Source organism: Anolis sagrei, chromosome 3 (assembly GCF_037176765.1).
Source record: "Anolis sagrei isolate rAnoSag1 chromosome 3, rAnoSag1.mat, whole genome shotgun sequence".
Taxonomy (NCBI): domain Eukaryota; kingdom Metazoa; phylum Chordata; class Lepidosauria; order Squamata; family Dactyloidae; genus Anolis; species Anolis sagrei.
In genome coordinates, this window is record NC_090023.1 from 156,266,461 (window position 1) to 156,286,568 (window position 20,108).

Below are 20,108 nucleotides of genomic sequence, written 5' to 3' on the forward strand. Positions count from 1 at the left end.
TCTAGGTGCAAAGATTACTGTAGACGCAGACTGCAGTCAGGAAATCAGGAGATGCTTACTTCTTGGGAGGAGAGCAATGTCCAATCTCGATAAAATCGTGAAGAGTAGAGACATCACACTGGCAATGAAGATCCGCATAATTAAAGCAATGGTATTCCCCATAGTCACCACGGATGTGAGAGCTGGACCATAGGGAAGACTGAGTGAAGGAAGATAGATGCTTTTGAACTGTGGTGTTGGAGGAAAGTTCTGAGAGTGCCTTGGACTGCCAGAAGATCCAACCAATCCATACTTCAGGAAATAAAGCCCGACTGCTCATTGGAGGGAAGGATAGTAGAGGCAAAGATAAAGTACTTTGGCCACATCATGAGAGGAAAGGAAAGCTTGGAGAAGACAATTATGTTGGGGAAAATGGAAGGAAAATGGAAGAGGGGCCGACCAAGGGCAAGATGGATGGATGGTATCCTTGAAATGACTGGATTGGCCTTGAAGGAGCTGGGGGTGGTGACGACCGACAGGGAGCTATGGCATGGGCTGGTCCATGAGGTCACGAAGAGTCAGAAATGACTGAATGAATGAACAACAACAAACAAGGGCACATCCACACGGGGTGAATTCACACGAGCTCTCGGGTATTTGTGGAGGGTGTCAAAACAATGCTCCATGAAATCCAAAATGCTTTAGCCACAAAGCAGGAGAACTCTGCTTTGTGGTGAGATTATTTGTTAGAGGGAAAGAAGTGGGTCTTCTTAAAAGACCTGTGTCTTTCTTGTTTTAGGCAGAGTGTGGACTGCCTTTTCAGCAGTCCTGGGAGTTCTGAAGGGGCCGTTCACAGTGCTGTCTTGCATTTTCTGGGCTGAATCATATCCAGGAAATTCAAGAGTGTGGTAACTCCCTCACCAAAACCTCCTAAAAATCCTTTTAAAAATAAAAGAACTAACCCAGTCTCAAGTAACATGGTGCTGCTGGAGCTCTCCTAATGTATAGGAACGGCACACCAGGAGAAAGGGGGTGGAGGAGGACAATCACTCCTATTCCCCCCTTTCTCCTGGTGCATTATTCCTACATGCCAGGAGAGCTCCAGAACCACACTAATGGAGGCCAGGTAAGTTCTTTTTTTAAAAGGGGAAACGGGGAAGGGCATAGGGTGTCCGGGTGTTCATCCGGAAGATCGGGGAGCATATCTGGACACCCACTTGCAAAAGCGAGGGCTTTTGTGGCTGCTGTGTGGAGTACTATCTGCTCCGACCCAGGTTGAAGCAGATTTTATCACAGTGTGGAACCACCCCTAGAAGATATAGCGCTTTGCAAGTGTTTTTTTTTAAACCTAGGTGTCAGCTGGAATAAAAGGTTTACCCTAAGTTAGCCTAGAAGTGCATTGACTTTGAAGAGTTATTTGGACATCCTAGACCAGTGTTTCTCAACCTGGGGGTCGGGACCCCTGGAGGGGTCACCAGGAGGTGCCAGAGGGGTCACCAAAGACCATCAGAAAACACAGTATTTTTGTTGGTCATGGGGGTTCTGTGTGGGAGGTTTGGCCCAATTCTATCATTGGTGGGGTTCAGAATGCTTTTTGATTGTAAGTGAACTATAAATCCCAGCAACTACAACTCCCAAATGTCAAGGCCTATTTTCCCCACATTCCACCAGTGTTCACATTTAGCATACTGAGTATTTGTGCCAAGTTTGGTCCAGATCCATCATTGTTTGAGTCCATAGTGCTCTCTGTAGGTGAACTACAACTCCCAAACTCAAGGTCAATGCCCACAAAAACCCTTCCAGTGTTTTCTGTTGGTCGTGGGCATTCTGTGTGCCAAGTTTGGTTCAGTTCCATTGTTGGTGGAATACTCTTTGATTGTAGGTGAACCATAAATCCCAACAACAACTCCCAAATTATGTTTCATAACAGGAGCAAAATTACAGTTATGAATTAGCAAAAGAATGTTATGGTTGGGGGTCACCACAACATGAGGAACTGTATTAAGGGGTCGTGGCATTAGGAAGGTTGAGAAACACTGTCCTAGACCAATTTGACATCTATACTCCATAATATTGCAATGAAGATGGAGTCTATGCTGCAAAGTGTTTCTTCTACATAAATTTTCAGCATTTTCCCTCTTCCAAACTGAAATAGATACTTTGGTCAAAAGCTTCCAAAATATAATTGCTGTATTTATTCCTCACCCACACACAGAAAGATTCCACTCCTAAAGCCCTTGGACAATCAGTACATCACCAGCTACTGAGGTCACCAAACAAGGGTAAAAAATCTTTGAGGAAGCATTTCAATTCAGAGTTAATGGATTTATAAAAGAGTAAGTCACAATGTTTCTTGCTGCACACAAGAGTTACACTACTTTTTGACTTTCAGATCAAGAAAGCTGTATTCTTCTGTACAATGATCACAATATGGATGTTTTCATTTCCTGAAGAAGAACTAACAAGGGCAATTTATTAAGAGTACAATCCACATTTTCTAGTTCAATGACAGAACCTTCCATTGATGCCATGTTCATTAGACGGTGCCTATTCCAGCCCAGAATACAATTTTGTCATGTAATAAAGAATCAATTTCTTTCAGTAGAGAAGGGCAAGTAGCATTTGGCCTCTCTTTCTCTATAGTCTTTTCTTCTCAGAATCCTATTTTATGTACATTTACCAGGGAGGAAACTGCACTGAATACAATAGAACTTACTTCTGAGTAAATATGCATGGAACTATATGACAGATGAGTTTTTAACAGTGAAACAGTTACCCGTTTCCCATTTTTCTACCATGGTTCTCAAATTAGAAAACATATTGAGGAACTATGCCTGTTTCTGCTTGGAGCATAAAAAATTGTGTTCTTAAAGCATGCTAGCAAAAATTGAACATTTGTAAGAATGTAAAATAGGAGTTGAAGCATGAAAAATAAATGCCTTTCAAGCCCCAAAATAACGAGACCACACACAAATATTTGGGTTTTAAATATGGGCAACTTTTATTAACTGTTACCTGTTTAACTTTGACTGGATCTAAATCTATGAATCCTGAACTTGGTGGCAAAGTCGAGGTAGCATCTCTGTCCGGCCTACCCCTCGGCTAGTTAGGGCAAAACACCCGGGTCCCTTGGACACCCAACCTGGGCAACCTCTGAAGGAAATGTGTCGGAGAAGTCTCTCTCAGTGTAACTGAGACCATACACTCCCTATTCCTAGGACATTAGAATTCCCCTCACCTCATCAAATTGAACCTTAAGTGTTTTAGTTAATGGCCTTCACCCCTGAAGGGGGTGCCTTGGGTGTATACCAAATTTTAGCTTTTCCTAACTGTTTACCATGCTCACCTATTTAATGCCACACCATCCCAATTTGCCTTGCAACAGTATAGGGTACGCAAAAAACCCTCCTAGAACTTAGGAGGGAATAAATTCTTACCCAGCCCCCTAATGGTGACCCTAATATACTGTCTAAAGGGCGGGAGTGGTGGGTCGATGGTCACACTAGACTGAGGAAGGGGGCGGGCCAGTGCCAAGAGCCTGGCTCCGCCCCCCTCAAAGTAGTTCCAAATGGAACTATAGATCTCTCTCTCCATGGGGGAAGGCAAACTTCTCTCCCAGCCCACTGCGCAGACTGGGAAAGTATCATATTATACCTTTCACAGACTGATTAAGTTTTTTTAAAAAAAAAGCTAAATACAAGACACTATGGGTGTTACAATAGGGATATTATACTCTGGCCAGAAGTTATAACCCAAGAAAGTAAAAAAAATCAAAACTTGATTACAAAAGCAGAACAGGCGACATATTTATTATTTTCACTCTTGCACCAGTATTGCATCTTTTACATGATGGTGCAGTTGTATTCTATGAATGGATGGTGATAAAGTCAAGTGAATTCAGTCATTTCCAAACTAAACATGACACCATGTCATTGTTACCTTGGTGGGCCATGCTCTTCTTCACACATAGTCACTCTGGACATTCTATCTATCCATTATTTATTTCAGTCAGTCATTTCAGCAATGACCCCTGTCATTCCAAAGGCAGAGTGGAAGGGAAGCTGTAAGCAACCAACTCCTGACTAGAAGCTACCAATTAAGCTCATTTTGAAAACAAAACAAAACAGCCCTTGATGATTTAACAAACAGACAGAAATGATGGCAACATTTAAAGGTCAATAGTAATGCAGAGAAGTCAGCTGATCCTGTTTTTTTGACATTGTGAACAGCCACAGAGTTATTCTCTCTCTCTCTCTCCCCCCCCCCCCCCCCCCTATGATTGGAGACAGGGATGTAGAAACATATTATTTGTTTGCTTTCCGAGCCAGGCCCCGCGGAGGACACAATGGGCCGAGTAATCAGAGGCCAAAGAAAAGGTGCGGGATCTGTGTTCAGGGCCCATGTGAAGCACAGAAAAGGTGCAGCAAAGCTGAGAGCAGTTGACTTTGCTGAAAGACGTGGCTACATCAAGGGTATTGTAAAGGATATAATTCACTATCCTGGTCGAGGAGCTCCTCTGGCCAAGGTTGTTTTCCGTGATCCATACAGATTTAAGAAACGAACAGAATTGTTCAATGCAGCAGAAGGCATTCATACTGGGCAATTTGTTTATTGTGGCAAGAAAGCTCAACTCAACATTGGCAATGTCCTGCCTGTTGGTACTATGCCCGAAGGCACCATTGTCTGCTGCCTTTAAGAGAAGCCTGGAGATCGTGGCAAACTAGCGCGTGCTTCTGGAAACTATGCCACAGTTATCTCCCACAATCCGGAAACCAAAAAAACCAGAGTGAAACTGCCTTCTGGCTCCAAGAAGGTGATCTCCTCTGCAAACAGAGCAGTTGTTGGTATTGTTGCTGGTGGTGGCCGTATTGACAAGCCAATCTTGAAAGCTGGACGTGCGTACCACAAATACAAGGCAAAGAGGAACTGCTGGCCACGTGTCCGTGGTGTAGCTATGAATCCTGTTGAGCATTCCTTTGGTGGTGGAAACCACCAGCATATTGGCAAGCCTTCAACCATCAGGAGGGATGCTCCAGCTGGTCGCAAGGTCGGTCTCATTGCGGCCCGGCGTACTGGCAGACTGCATGGAACCAAAACTGTCCAGGAGAAGGAGAATTAAACCTCCAGTTCAATATATTCATATTCATATTATTTGTTTATTACAAGTAGTTTTATATCACTTTTTTGCAATGTTTGTCAAAGACATTTTACTGCTGAAACCAGAAGAGCTCATGCCAACACACTATTGACCCAAATCAAGGTGCCTAAAAGGTCATAGCCAGCTAAGTTAATTCTGTAAGAAATCTCAAAAACTACTTCCCTTATCATACTCACACAGAAACCGCTTCTCTGCCTTGTTCTGCCTAATAGTAGGGCTAGGACTGTTTTCCACTCAGGGCCATTAAAACAATATAAATTAATAAAATCTAACAAAAATACAATAGAAAAACAGAACATATGTATATACGGTAGGCATTGTTAGTGTTGGGACTCAGCCTGTGATTGAACCTGAGCCTGTGCTTGAACCTGTGAATGTGCTTCAGTCTCCTGATGTTTCTGTGTCTGATGTGGGTAATGAGGAGGGAAATCAGTCCCCTGTTGCTTCTGATGTGGGAGATTACTTTTTTAATCAAAGTAAAGATTTGGAGGAAAGTGCTGAGAGTGCCTTGGACTGCGAGAAGATCCAACCAGTCCATCCTCCAGGAAATAAAGCCCGGCTGCTCACTGGAGGGAAGGATACTAGAGACAAAGTTGGCCACATCATGAGGAGACAGGAAAGCCTAGAGAAGACAATTATGCTGGGGAAAGTGAAGGCAAAAGGAAGAGGGGCCGACCAAGGGCAAGATGGATGGATGGCATCCTTGAAGTGACTGGACTGACCTTGAAGGAGCTGGGGGTGGTGACGGCCGACAGGGAGCTCTGGCGTGGGCTGGTCCATGAGGTCACGAAGAGTCGGAGATGACTGAATGAATGAACAACAACAAACAACAAAGGCCACACAATGAAACAGGAAATAACACTTTCAAACTATTAACAAAAGGATTCAGAAGTCTCAGAAGTTTCAAAAAGTTTTGAACCTTCTTTCTGTGAAAATTGGAATTGGCTTTAGAATCGAACCACCAACACTCCCTACATCCGAAACGAGTTTTGAACCATTTTTTTTAATCAAACAAGCCTATCTGACATCTCCTACCACCTTGATACCCTCAGGAGTCCGATCCTCTTTGTATTTCTAAATGAAATCTTTCCTGTTTGTTCTGTTTACCAGGGTGAGTTCACCTTGGTGAATCCTTTCACTATCACCAACACAATATTATATTTTTAAGCTTTTTCTAGGTGTTTTAAAGCTTTTTCTAGGTGTGCTGGACCATGTCTGCCCATATTCCGTTCAGTGCACCCCATTCCCGTTTCATATATAAAATATATATGTAAGAATGCCCACCCTCACCCCTTGTTAATTACCATCTTAAAATTATAGCCCATTAATGAAGACAGAAGAGCAAATTCAGAGTGCATGGTTCTGAGGTTTAATGCAAAACTCCTTGGATGAGAGGTTTGGGGTTATTATATTTCCCTTCCATCCCTCCTGGGGCTCTTGGCTTGGCAAAAGATTGATGAATCCTTCTTGGAATGTCCAGGTTCTGGGAGGCTATGGGAAATGAACTCTTTTGTAGGACTGGGACAGGCTTTCACAACTGTGGAACTTATATTGAATTAATAAACATATATTTAATAAGAACTATATGGATAATTTATCTTTTAGGAAGAGGGAGCGATGTTTTGACAACAATGCCATGACACTGGCCTCTCCTCAGGGGAGGACATAAAAACTCCTCCATCAGCTATGCCGAACTGGGAGTGGGGAGGGGATTTGGTGCAGTATTCTCGCTATATTTTATTTCAGAGTTTTGTATTTTTTATACTCTGCCTTGAATAAAAGATTATTTTCAAATTGCTTCACCCCTTTCTCCTTGTTTAGAATATACCCTCTGGTAGGTGGTCACAATGTGAAAGCAGAGAGAAAAGAACTAAATGTTGCAATAGATATAGGACTGACCAAGTCCTATTTTACACTATACAGTAATGACCCTTGCTGCATCCTATAGATCTTGCGACCATGTAGTTTGGTGAAAGGCACCAGCAGAGCTCTCTAACTAAAAATTTTAAATATTCCTCCCTAAATTGCAAATAGTGTAGGATGTTAAATGATGGAACCATCTATATAAATAAAGATGTAATGTTCATTTGTGGTATTCACAGAACTCAAAAACCACTGGGAGAATTGACACCAAATTTGGACACGATACACCTAACAACCCAATGTATGTCCTTCACTCAAAAAAAAAATTGATTTTGTCATTTGGAAGTTGTAGTTGCTAGGATTTATATTTCACCTACAATCAAAGAACCTTCTGAACCCCACCAACGATGGAATTGAACCAAACTTAGCACACAGTTCTCCCATGTCCAACAAAAAATACTGGAAGGGTTTGGTGGGCAGTGTCCTTTGGTTTTGGAGTTGTAGTTCACCTACATCCAAAGATGACTATGGACTCAAATAATGATGGATCTGGACCAAACTCTACAAGAATACTCAATATGCCCAAATGCGAGCACTGGTGGAGTTTGGGGGAAATAGAATCTTGACATTTTGTAGTTTGCTGGAATTTATAGTTCACCTACAGTCAAAGAGCATTCTTAACCTCACCAATGATAGAATTGGATTATTACTATCTGGCAGAAGGAACAGGGTGACAAAGGCAAGGACAAACAGATTGAGAGACAGCTTTAATCCTACAGCTAATTTTATTTATTGTGTCAGAAGCAAGTAGAGGGTACAGTTAAAATGCTTTTAAACCTCCCACACAGAACCCCCATGTGGGCCACAGCAACGCATGGCAGGGGACGGCTAGTAATACTATAATTGTGTATTGACAAAGGGCCTCGGGAAAACACGGCCCTGTTTCAGTTTCTACTCTCATTCAATAGGTAAAGGTAAAGGTTTCCCCTGACATTAAGTCTAGTCATGTCTGACTAGACTAGGGGGGTTGGTGCTCATCTTCATTTCTTAGCCGAAGAGCTGGCATTATCCATAGACACCTCCAAGGTCATGTGGCCAGCATGATTGCATGGAGTGCCGTTATCTTCCCATAGAAGCAGTACTACTCACATTTGCATGTTTTTGAACTGCTAGGTTGGCAGAAGCTGGGCCTAACAGCAGAAGCTCACCCTGCTCCCCGAAGTCAAACTACAACCTTTCAGTCAGCAACTTCAGCAGCTCAACAGCTGAACCCACTGCACCACAAAGGGACCCATTCAGTAGCATTTAGCAAAACATACTCTGAGTCTTAATGTTATTGTTCTTTCATTTCTCTGCTCTAGGTGGTGGAGCCCATGATCAGAAACTATGGAAAGAGTCTGAAGAAAGTACAGAATAAGGTTATCAAGGTATCAAATGTTTATATCTCTGGCCTGCATTGGAAACAGGAGGATATAAACACACCAAGAACTGCTGTTCTCAGCAATATACCTGAGTTCATTATAAAGTTTAATGCCATATGGGGACAAATAGCCATAGTTGTTTGGAATTTTTAGAAGCTTTCACCCACAGTGTACCTTTTCCAACTTTTGGAGCACTGCTACACAAATAGTACCTCATACTTAACCTGGCCCTGCTAATGAATAATTTTATAATTTCCCAAAGACAGATGGGGATACTTTTCTTATGACTTGACAGCATATTCTCAGCTGTGAGAAATTTTAACGCGTGAATAGTCTTACGGTTGGTGATAGCATGTGTTTCAGTGTTCTATGAGGACATCGTTTTCACCCACTTTGCACATCCACTATTTTCCAGAAGTCCTTTAATCTTACTGAGAGTACCAGGAGAAGAGTATCCGGGGAAAAGAAGCTATAGGACTGTAGCCAAGGAGTTGCACATTTTAATTTCAAAAGCATATTTCCAAACTGTCTTTTTAAAAATGATGATTTTACCGTGCCTTGAAGCACAGTCACATAGCAATTAATTACTGTTTGTACAGCACTCTGACTTTTTCAGATAAAAAACCTGGGGAAAATACAACCTACTATAATGACTGCTAGCATTTATATCTGCTGATTGCATTGGCCGCTTAAAAAACTTTCACAGCTTTGTCAAAATGTAGCCTTGATTCTAATTACAATACATTTAACTATCTAAAATTTAATCAGATGAAAAAAATAATGGAAGTTATTTTTTCTAATAATAATTTTATGAAGTTTGTTATTCTAAAAAGTGGCAATTCAGTTTGAACTGGATTGCATCCTCTTAAAAACAGGAAGGATTGTGTTACATTAATTTCATTTATTTATTTATTTATTTATTATTTACTGTATTTGTATACCGCCTTTCTCAGCCAATTGGCGACTCAAGGCAGTTTCCAACAAATCAGTATACATAAAACATAATAGATAAAAAACACTAAGCAGTATAAGACATCACAAAATAAATAAAAGCAACATCATCAGCTTCTCATTATTCTCAAGCATTGTCCAATTCCATTATCAGGTCATTCGATTTCCTATATTAGCTACTCTGTATTTGTAAACGCTTGCTCAAATAGCCACGTTTTAACTTGCCTCCGAAACATCAAGAGGGAGGGAGCAGATCTGATTTCCCTAGGGAGGGCATTCCATAGCCGAGGGGCCACCACTGAGAAGGCCCTGTCTCTCGTCCCCACCAAACGTGTTTGTGACAAAGGCGGGACCGAGAGTAGGGCCTCCCCAGATGATCTTAAAGTCCTCAGTGGTTTGTAAGGGAAGATACGCTCAGACAGGTAAGTTGGGCCAGAACCGTTTAGAGCTTTACAGGCCAAAGCCATCACTTTGAATTGGGCCCTGTAGCAAACTGGCAGCCAGTGGAGCTGGCGCAACAAGGGAGTTGTATGCTCCTTGAACGCCACTCCTGTTAACAACCTAGCTGCCGTTTGTTGGACTAGTTGAAGCTTCCGGACCGTCTTCAAAGGCAACCCCACATAGAGAGCATTGCAGTAGTCTATACAGGATGTAACTAGAGCATGGACTACAGTGGCCAAGTCAGATTTCCCAAGGTACGGGCGCAGCTGGCACACAAGTTTTAACTGTGCAAATGCTGCCCTAGTCACCACCGAGACCTGAGATTCCAGGCTCAGCGATGAGTCCAGGATCACACCCAAGCTGTGAACCTGTGTCTTCAGGGGGAGTGTAACCCCATCCAACATAGGCCGTAACCCTAATCTTAGGCCCCTTCTTCACTGCCATATAAAATCCAGATTATCTGATTTGAACTGGATTATATGGCAGTGTAGACTCATATAATCCAGTTCAAAGCAGATAATGTGGATTATCTGCTTTGATAATCTATGATATATGGCAGTGTAGAGGGGGCCTTAGAGACGAGTTACTGCTACAGATCATAATGCTCTATTTCTCCACTTCCATTGTTAAAGGTTTTCTTTTCTATCTCCTAATTCTCGTTTCTACCTTTTTAATATCCAGTAAGAACACCAAAGGATACTCTAGAATACTTGATCTCATGACTTTTCTTTCATAGTGCATTAAAGGATACAGACCACTGCTGTGTGATTGAATCCCATACCCCTCAGTTAATGTCGATCAAAAGGATTAAAATGTATTTGAAAATTCACATAGTATCCACTGTTCCAATATTCTAGGTATTTCCAAACACAAGGAAGGACATCAATCACTCAACTGTGGAACATGGCAATTGAAAAATCACAAAGGCAGGCTGGATGGGTGTTCAGTCAGGTCTGATCAATACAGATTTTCTTCAATTTAAAATGAACATTTTAATATGTATAGGCTATATTTATATTGAGAGATATTTAAATCTGCATCTTGCTTTTCTACCTATGATAGCCAAGCATGGTTAAAAGGATTTCACACTTAAAAAGCAAATCAAGGCTGCGGTCCAGTCCCTGCTTTCTTACTCCTAATTCCAACTAAAATCAATAAGTTTTACTTCTGACTAGGCATTCACAGCTCTTTTGAAAATATATTGTGAAGCAAGGTACGCACACACACATACAAGAATATACAAACTATCTGAAATTCAGAAAATTTGCATCACTGTCTTTGGGTTTTGGAGAAGTACGTGTGGTCCACCATTCCTCCACTTTTTTGAAGAGGGAAGGGGGGATTTCATTAATTTGAATCTGTGTCATTTTTCCTTGGGTTGAGATCAGGGATCCTAGTCAGCTTCAAGGTTAGTTTGGCATGTAGGTTTGTGATTGTTGAGATTTAGGTTCAAGTCCCCAATGAGCCATGAAACTCACTTTCCCTTGGCCTGAACTTGAAGGGATAAATGTATGAGGAGGAGATCCATAATGCCACTTTGAATTCATTGAAGGATTCAATGAATCATAGAATCATAGAATCAAAGAGTTGGAAGAGGCCTCAAGGGCCATCCAGTCCAACTCCCTGCCAAGAAGCAGGAATATTGCATTCAAATCACCCCTGACAGATGGCCATCTAGCCTCTGTTTAAAAGCTTCCAAAGACGGAGCCTCCACCACACTCTGGGGTAGAGAGTTCCATTGCTGAACGGCTCTCACAGTCAGGAAGTTCTTCCTCATGTTCAGATGGAATCTCCTTTCTTGTAGTTTGAAGCCATTGTTTCATGTCCTAGTCTCCAGGGAAGCAGAAAACAAGCTTGCTCCCTCTTCCCTGTGGCTTCCTCTCACATATTTATACATGGCTATCATATCTCCTCTCAGCCTTCTCTTCTTCAGGCTAAACATGCCCACTCCTTAAGCTGCTCCTCATAGGGCCTGTTCTCCAGACCCTTGATCATTTTAGTCACTCTCCTCTGGACACATTCCAGCTTGTCAATATCTCTCTTGAATTGTGGTGCCCAGAATTGGACACAATATTCCAGGTGTGGTCTAACCAAAGCAGAATAGAGGGGTAGCATGACTTCCCTAGATCTAGACACTATGCTCCTATTGATGCAGGCCAAAATCCCATTGGCTTTTTTTGCCGCCACATCATGTTGTTGGCTCATGCTTAACTTGTTGTCCACGAGGACTCCAAGATCTTTTTCACACGTACTGCTCTCGAGCCAGGCATTGTCCCCCATTCTGTATCTTTGCATTTCTTTTTTCCTGCCGAACTAGAGTATCTTGCATTTGTCACTGTTGAACTTCATTTTGTTAGTTTTGGCCCATTTCTCTAATCTGTCAAGATCATTTTGAAATTTTATTCATTGGTTACCATAATTGTATCCAATGAATAACAATAACAACAACAACAACAACAACAACTTTATTTTTATACCCAAACCTCCATTTCCCCGAAGAGACTCGAAGTGGCTTACATGAGGCCAAACCCAATCAACAGAGTTAAAAACATAGCACATTAGAAAAAATGAATGCATCATTGTTCCTCAGCTAGTAACAATCTGGCCTTCAACAGGTTCGGCTCTCCTCCAATACCCAGCGCTGGTATGTGAAAAGAGGATTGTGCCTTTAATTGTTTTCTTTTATTTTGATTTGGTTTACATTTAAAAATGACTTTATTTTTTTTTTCATTTGTATTGTTATAATAAAAAATAATTTCTGATATTGTTTTCCAAAGTTCATATTTAAATGTGACATCTATAAATATAGTAAATAAATAAAGCAATCTAATGTAGCAACAAGCAGGTAGGTTTGAGGAAAATTCTGTGTATCTCTTCTGCACATGAAAGATCTCATCTTGTCTCACTATAAAGGACAAAATTGGTTTCTGAAATGTCCCTGGCTAAAAGGAGTTGGGCTAAACCCTATCACAGAATTGTCTACTCAGACAATTTAAAAACTCACAGTGTGATCAGGGAATATAATAATCTCGGTTGACTTTTTATTAGTAGGAATGGCATGTGGCCTGACTGTTACACAAACTGGAAATTAACCTGCCGGATGACTTTACACAAGGATTAAGATTCAGAATAAAAGTAGGAACCCTATAGGCAAAAATGTAAACATTTTTACATAAAACACAAATGAAGAATCAAAATCTTTCAGTTGCAGCATTTGTAGAAGACTGCAGTAGCACAGTATTAAATAAAGGTAGTTTGTGAAGACCTACTTCTAACTCAGGAAAGGATGAAACTCAGAGCAGTTCCAGATAGCACTTTAACCTGGGCTCAATCACCCAGAAGGTGTGGCATGGATGTATGGACAGGCCCCAGGGAAGCCCCAGGACTCTCCATGGGCCTGTAAATACAGGACCGTAGCCCGTCAGACCCAGACCTTTCACAAAGGCATGGTTCTAATGGGCTATCTAATTAATTTGGGATAAAGTTTTGTCTTGAATTAACTCTCTATTACTGGAGGCGAAATGGAGCCCCTGGTGGTGCAGTGGATTAAACCCCTGTGCTGGCAGGACTGAAGACTGATAGGTCGCAGGTTCAAATCCGGGGAGAGCACGGATGAGCTCCCTCTGTCAGCTCCAGCTCCCCATGCGGGGACATAAGACAGGTCTCCCACAAGAATGGTAAAACATCAAAACATCTGGGTGTCCCCTGGGTTGCAGACGGCCAATTGTCCCTCTTCCCCAGACTTTACAATTCCAGTACTGTGTAGGTGGGACACAGTGAAGCAGCTTAAGGAATTCACTGGATTGATGAAATGACTAAGTGCATAACATTTTCCAGCTCTGTTTGACATTTTATATAGTTTTTAATGATTTTAATGTATAGATAGGTTATTGTTTTAGTTGTAGTGTATTGTTTTATATGATTGTGAGGCACTGAATCTTTGCCATTTATTATATTGGAAACTGTTTTGAGTCTCCCTAGGCGTTGAGAAAAGCGGTTTAGAAAAACAACAAATAAATAAATAAATAAATAAATAAAATGTGGGGTTTCTTCCCCACAAAAAATTACTGTAACTAGCAGAGGCAGCCCTCGGTAATTTTCAATGGTAAGCAAACAGTATTTTGCCCACCCCCCAACCAATATTTTCTGTTCGTCGTGGGAGTTCTGTGTGCCATATTTGGTTCAGTTCCATCATTGGTGGAGTTCAGAATGCTCTTTGATTGTAGGTGAACTATACATCCCAGTAACTACAACTCACATATGTCAAGGTCTATTTTCCCCCAAGAGTGCCTCAAGAGCGCCCCTGGGCAAAATCAACTGTACTGCAAACGCTTACTTTGCGTTATGGGTTAAGCCGCCCCTGGTAACTAGGAACCTATTTCCCATAAAGTTCACACATATACAATTTGCTTAAAATAGTTCCTGCACAGGGAAGAGGATGTATTCACATAGAAATGTTATTTCCTATACAATAATGTTGTTTTTCCTATGCAAGTCATTGACATGTGAATTTTGCATAGAATAAATTCCACTTTGTAAATAAACTTCAAAGACTGTATGGATTTCAAGGACAGTCTTGCAGAGGGGAGACAATTGTTAAAATTACTTATTGCTTCCTTCAAGAAGAAATTTACTGAAGAATTATATCCAAAAGAGATTTCTACGAATTATTTCTCCTCCAAACAGGGATGTTTTTGTGGAGTCTTTCTGACCTGAACATGTATAACATTTGGTACTTGCTTGTAAAATAGTTGAAGTTCAAGTTCTCCAGCTCCTGACATTTCATGTTATCTATTTTTCTCTCTTCCTTCTGGAGTTTGCGGGACTTTGATGTTAACAGAGAAAACAACACTCAACCCTTCATAATAACTCCCTTGTTCAGGATTAGATTGGTGGGGGTTTGGTTGGAGTTGCTGTCCAGGAACGTCTGGATGGGTTTTTTTTTTTAATGCCCCTTTTTTTTTTTACCTCCAAGGCTACTTTCAAGGTTTCATGAAGCTATTGTAACAATTCAAAGCAACAATTAGCTTCAGCACTCTCAGCCAGATGAGATTTCCACACATTTATCAGAGGCATCCATTGTACAAACCAACAAGATGACCTTGTCACAAAATCTCAGCCTCAGGCAAAGGCAATGGTAAACCCTCTCTGGACAAATCTTGTCAAGAAAACCCTATGATAGGTTCACCCTAGAGTTGCCAAAATTGGAATTGGGTTAAATTATTATTAAAGGCACAACAAAAATAACAATAATTTCTTGTTGAACACATTACATTTTGTTCATGCAATAAAATATGGTTTCTTGTCTGGCAGCTCCAGAAAGAGTACTCTTAATACAGTTATTTGGTTTTACAAATCTTTTCCCAGCCACCATAAATTTTTGGGTGTCCAGGTTAAGAGCTGAGTCCAACTTTACATCTCAGGCAGGCATGTAGCCGGGGGGGGGGGGGCTTGAGGGGCTCCAGCCCCCCCCCCCCAAAAAAAATTCTCATGGTGGTTCGCGAAAAGGCCTTACTGGTGCATTATTTAAACTGTTATGTTTATTCATATCATGATCTGATCACCATACTCAATATAGCCCATATGCATGGGGGTATTGGGGTAACGATATGAAAGGTTTGCTAAGGTAGACCCACCTTCACTCAGACTCAGCCCCCCCCAAACAAACTCAGCCCCCCCCCCAAATCAAAATCCTGGCTACGGGTCTGATCTCAGGTATGAGTCTGACTTTTCAAGGGGAGTATAACATTGTCCAACACAGGTTGAATCTCTATTCCTCTATTTGTCTTCTAATACTCAAGAACATCTCTATCTTACTTGAATCAAGCTCAAGTTTGTTCATTCTCCTTAAATACCATTGATTCAGAACAAGTCTATTGGATTATGATGGAGAGGAGAGAAACAATCCTCTGTTTAGATAATCCGTTTCAATTAGAAACCTCTGGAGATTGGACACTTAGAATTCAGCTGTTAGAGACACTTTGAAGGAGGCCTGACAGTTTCACTTCAGAAATTTATTTATTTATTTATTTAGAGCTTTTATAACCCGGTCTTCTCAACCTCCGAAGAGGGACTCAGGCCAGCTAACAACAGGAAATTCATACACAAATAGGATAAACATAATAGCATAGTAATACATTAATACATTAATACATGAAATACATTAAAATACAGATCATACAATTACAAAAAGCCAGGTCGTCAAAGTAAAATCACAAATTCATCACCATCCGCCGGTGTGATCAGCAGTTATTGACTCGATCATCATTCTGCAAATGCTATCTTCCAAAGCCAAGATTTTTACCAGCTTTCTGAAAATCAGGAGAGAAGGGTCAGATCTAATCTCCAGCGGGAGAGAGTTCCAGAGCCAAGGGGCCACCACCGAGAAGGCCCTTTCCCTCGTCCCCACCAAACACAATTGCGAGGGTGGTGGTACCAAGAGCAACGCCCCTCCAGAAGATCTTAACAACCTTGATGGTTCATAGGGAAGAATCCGTTCGGACAGGTAAACTGGGCCGGAGTCATTTAGGGATTTATAGGTCAGCACCAGCACTTTGAATTGTGCTCGGAAGCTAATTGGCAGCCAGTGGAGCAGCAGAGGAGTAGTATTCTCCCTGTACCCCGCTCCTGTTAGTAATCTGGCTGCTGCTTGTTGGACTAGTAGAAGCTTCTGGGCAGTCTTCAGAGGCAATCCCACGTAGAGAACGTTCAGAGGCAATCCACGTAGAGAATAGTCTATACGGGATGTAACCAGAGCATGGACCACCGTGGCCAAGTCAGACTTCCCAAGGTACAGGCGCAGCTGGCGCACAAGTTTTAATTGTGCAAAAGCTCCCCTGACCACCACCGAGACCTGGGGTTCCAGGCTCAGCAATGAGTCCAGGATCACTCCATTCAGATGAGTTACTCAATTCCCAAATAATCTAACTCTGCGGATTCATACAGATTGTACAATAGACTATTGGCAGTAATAGGAGCTAGGAGCCCCCAATGATGCAATGCGTTAAACCCTTGTGCCAGCAGGACTGCTGATCAAAAGGTCAGCAGTTCGAATGTGGGGAGCATGGTAAGCTCCTGTCTGTCAGTTCCAGCTTCTCATGCAGGGACATGTGAGAAGCCTCCCACAGGATGGCAAAACATCCGGGCATCCCCTGGGTGTCCTTGCAGATGGTCAATTCTCTCACACCAGAAATGACTTGCAGATTCTTAAGTCACTCCTGACTAAAATAAAATAAAATAAAATAAAATAAAATAAAATAAAATAAAATAAATAGCTAAGACCTAAGGGGTTTTCCACACTTGCACAAAATGTGGATGAATCAGTATTAAAAATGCTAATTCAGCACTGCATCTTTTCCACATGTGGGTGCAAAAACCTACCTCATTAGTGAGGGGTCTTCCTACTCTCCCTGTCCCCCCCCCCCCCCAATTCGGACTTACCTGTCCGAACGTGTCTCCCTTTACGAACTATCGAGGACTCTAAGATCGTCTGGGGAGGCCCTGCTCTCAGTCCCGCCTCTGTCTCAAGTATGTTTGGCGGGGATGAGAGACAGGGCCTTCTCAGTGGTGGCCCCTCGGCTATTATTTTTTAAATAATAAAAAAGAAAACTTGGATGTTAGAGGAATCAAAAATCAAAGACATTTGGGGCCATTTTTAAAGCAATAGTGCAGTACATTGGAACCCATCTTCGGACACAAATGTCATGATCAAATCTACCAACATGGAAACTCTGTCAAATCCTACCCTCCAGAAAGTATTCACATCTAAAATGTACCAGAATTCTAAACTTTCCCGATTTCAGTGAACTAAGAGGGAGTTTCTCTCTCCCATTTGGAGAAAACACTCTACCAATTTTAAAGCACCGCTGCCTTCCTAGAGATAGAAAGGAAGAACAAGAAAAAGAATGTATTTTATATGAAATCACAATTGTTGCATTTAGCTTAGAGGCATTTACACAAGAGATAACATTCATGAGTCAGGGGCCCTTTCTTCCCCTAAAGGCTCATACAATGCTATCACTATCATTCCTGATGATAAATTTGGCATAAACATAATTGCTATTTTTGATTAAAACAAGACATCCACTTCCAATAACTCCCAGAAGCACAAATGCACTTGGCAAGAAAGTGTGGGATTAATATGTGCCTTGTTTATATGATATGTGTGTGTGTGTTAGGCTTGTGCATTTCGGCTGATCCTTGATCTGTTCTGCTGGCCTTATACTGGTAGACCCCCATATCCGTTTTCACATGCCTCCCGAAAATGGATGGGTAGCCTTTTTCAATCTGAACCCGAAAAAATGGCTATATTCGGCCCATTAGTGGCAATGGGGAACTTATGAGGCTCCCCTTCCCATTCCTGCCTTCCCTCTTTTCCCTTCAAAGGAGACGGGGTTTCAGAAATTGAGTTGTTAATAATGATGATGATGATAGCTAGTGAAGTTGTTGTGTCACCAACTATTATTATTATTATTATTATTATTATTATTATTATTATCATCATCATCATCATAATAATAATAATAATAATAATAATAATAATAATAGTTTTTTAACCCGCCTTTTCTCCCCAATGGGACTCAGATGGCTTCCAGACATCTATATAAATAAAAATGTAATGTTCATTTATGATATTCACAGAACTCAAGAACCACTGGGGGAATTGACACCAAATTTGGGCACGATACACCTAACAACCCAATTTATGTCCTTCACTCAAAAAAAATGATTTTGTCATTTGGGAGCTGTAGTTGCTGGGATTTATAGTTCAAGAGCATTCTGAACCCCACCAACGATGGAATTGAACCAAACTTGGCACACAGTTCTCCCATGACCAACTGAAAATACTGGAAGGGTTTGATGGACAGTGTCCTTTGATTTTGGAGTTGTAGTTCACCTACATCCAGAGATCACTGTGGACTCAAACAAGGATGGATCTGAACCAAACTCTACATGAATACTCAATATGCCCAAATGTGAACACTGGTGGAGTTTGGGGAAAATAGAATCTTGACATTTGGGAGTTGTAGTTGCCGTGATTTATATTTATATAACCTCCCACACAGAACCCCCATGACCACCAGAGTGGGCCACAGCAATGCGTGGCAGGGGGCGGCTAGTAAATCATAAAATTGGAAAACATTAAATGCCATCAAAAACATTAATACATTTAAAAATATAATTAAAACAAGATAAAAGACATTGGCTAATAAAATAAGTCAAACAGTCAAGCATCAAGGAAAATTCAGTCAGACAGCTAAAACTGTCTATTATTACATGTATTATTTTACTGTATTATTACTGTTATTATCACATTTCTATTATTTTACTGTATTATTATTGAAAGTGTATGTAAGCACATATACATGAATAATGATTTAATCTGTTGGACAGCCCATAAATTACAGTTTCATGTAAATATTCAAAAACATTTAACCTGCTGATGCCTCAATTAATGTAAATTTATGGGTATATGTATTTATTTTAAAACTCACCAGTAGCTACTGCATTATCCTCCCTTGGCTTATACTCGAGTCAATACATTTTACCTGGTTTTTTGTGTGTTAAAATTATGTTCCTTGGCTTATATTCGTGTCGGCTTATATTCGTGTATATATGGGTATATCTTATCAGAATGCATTTGCTCAACTTCCCCTCTCAGAGTTGATTTAGAACCTGGATTGATATCTCAGGCTACTTCTAGTACAAGAGTTTTCTCCTCTCATTTTCAACTCTCTTTATTAGCCCATGTTTTTCCTCCCTTGTTGACAATGAATTTTTATGGCAGTGATATCAGAAGTATTATCTTTATCAATATTAATGCCTCTTACTAAGCTATATTAATTATACCATAAATTCATATTTTAACTACCTGTTATTGAACTGTGGGCTAGTAATTCTGCACACATAAATTAAATCTGTATTCAGTATAGCATTACAGTTTCTCAAGAAAAGTTAAGTTCCAACTTTGATGAAACAATGAAGTCACTCCTCATGGTTTTTAATAGAATTTGCTGTTTTTATTTTTTTTTAAACCCTTAAAGGTTAAGAATGTGATGGATAGACATTTATCATAAATGTAATCATATATTTTGAAACTCTTTCACTTACACCATGGCTCCAACTGTATGATACAAAAGATGATTCAAGGGTCATAGCTGTATTGAAAGACACACTCATTGCACTTTAATTCACTCAAACAGCTGGGGAAGAAAGTTGTGTGGCTATGGCTACATTCCAAATAATTCTGGAATCTATAGTTAAATGGGACATTAGACTTTTTAATTAGGGGTTTC

The 20,108-nt window shown here is 40.8% G+C and overlaps 1 protein-coding gene across 1 annotated transcript; it reads left to right on the top strand.

The window, feature by feature from the left end:
* The first annotated feature begins 4,292 nt into the window (after nucleotides 1-4,292).
* LOC137096749 (large ribosomal subunit protein uL2-like) lies at nucleotides 4,293-5,122 on the top strand. Its single transcript, XM_067466982.1, is given in 1 exon segment — nucleotides 4,293-5,122. A coding segment is annotated over 1 exon segment (774 nt). The 5' UTR covers nucleotides 4,293-4,324; the 3' UTR covers nucleotides 5,099-5,122.
* Nucleotides 5,123-20,108: the final 14,986 nt, after the last annotated feature.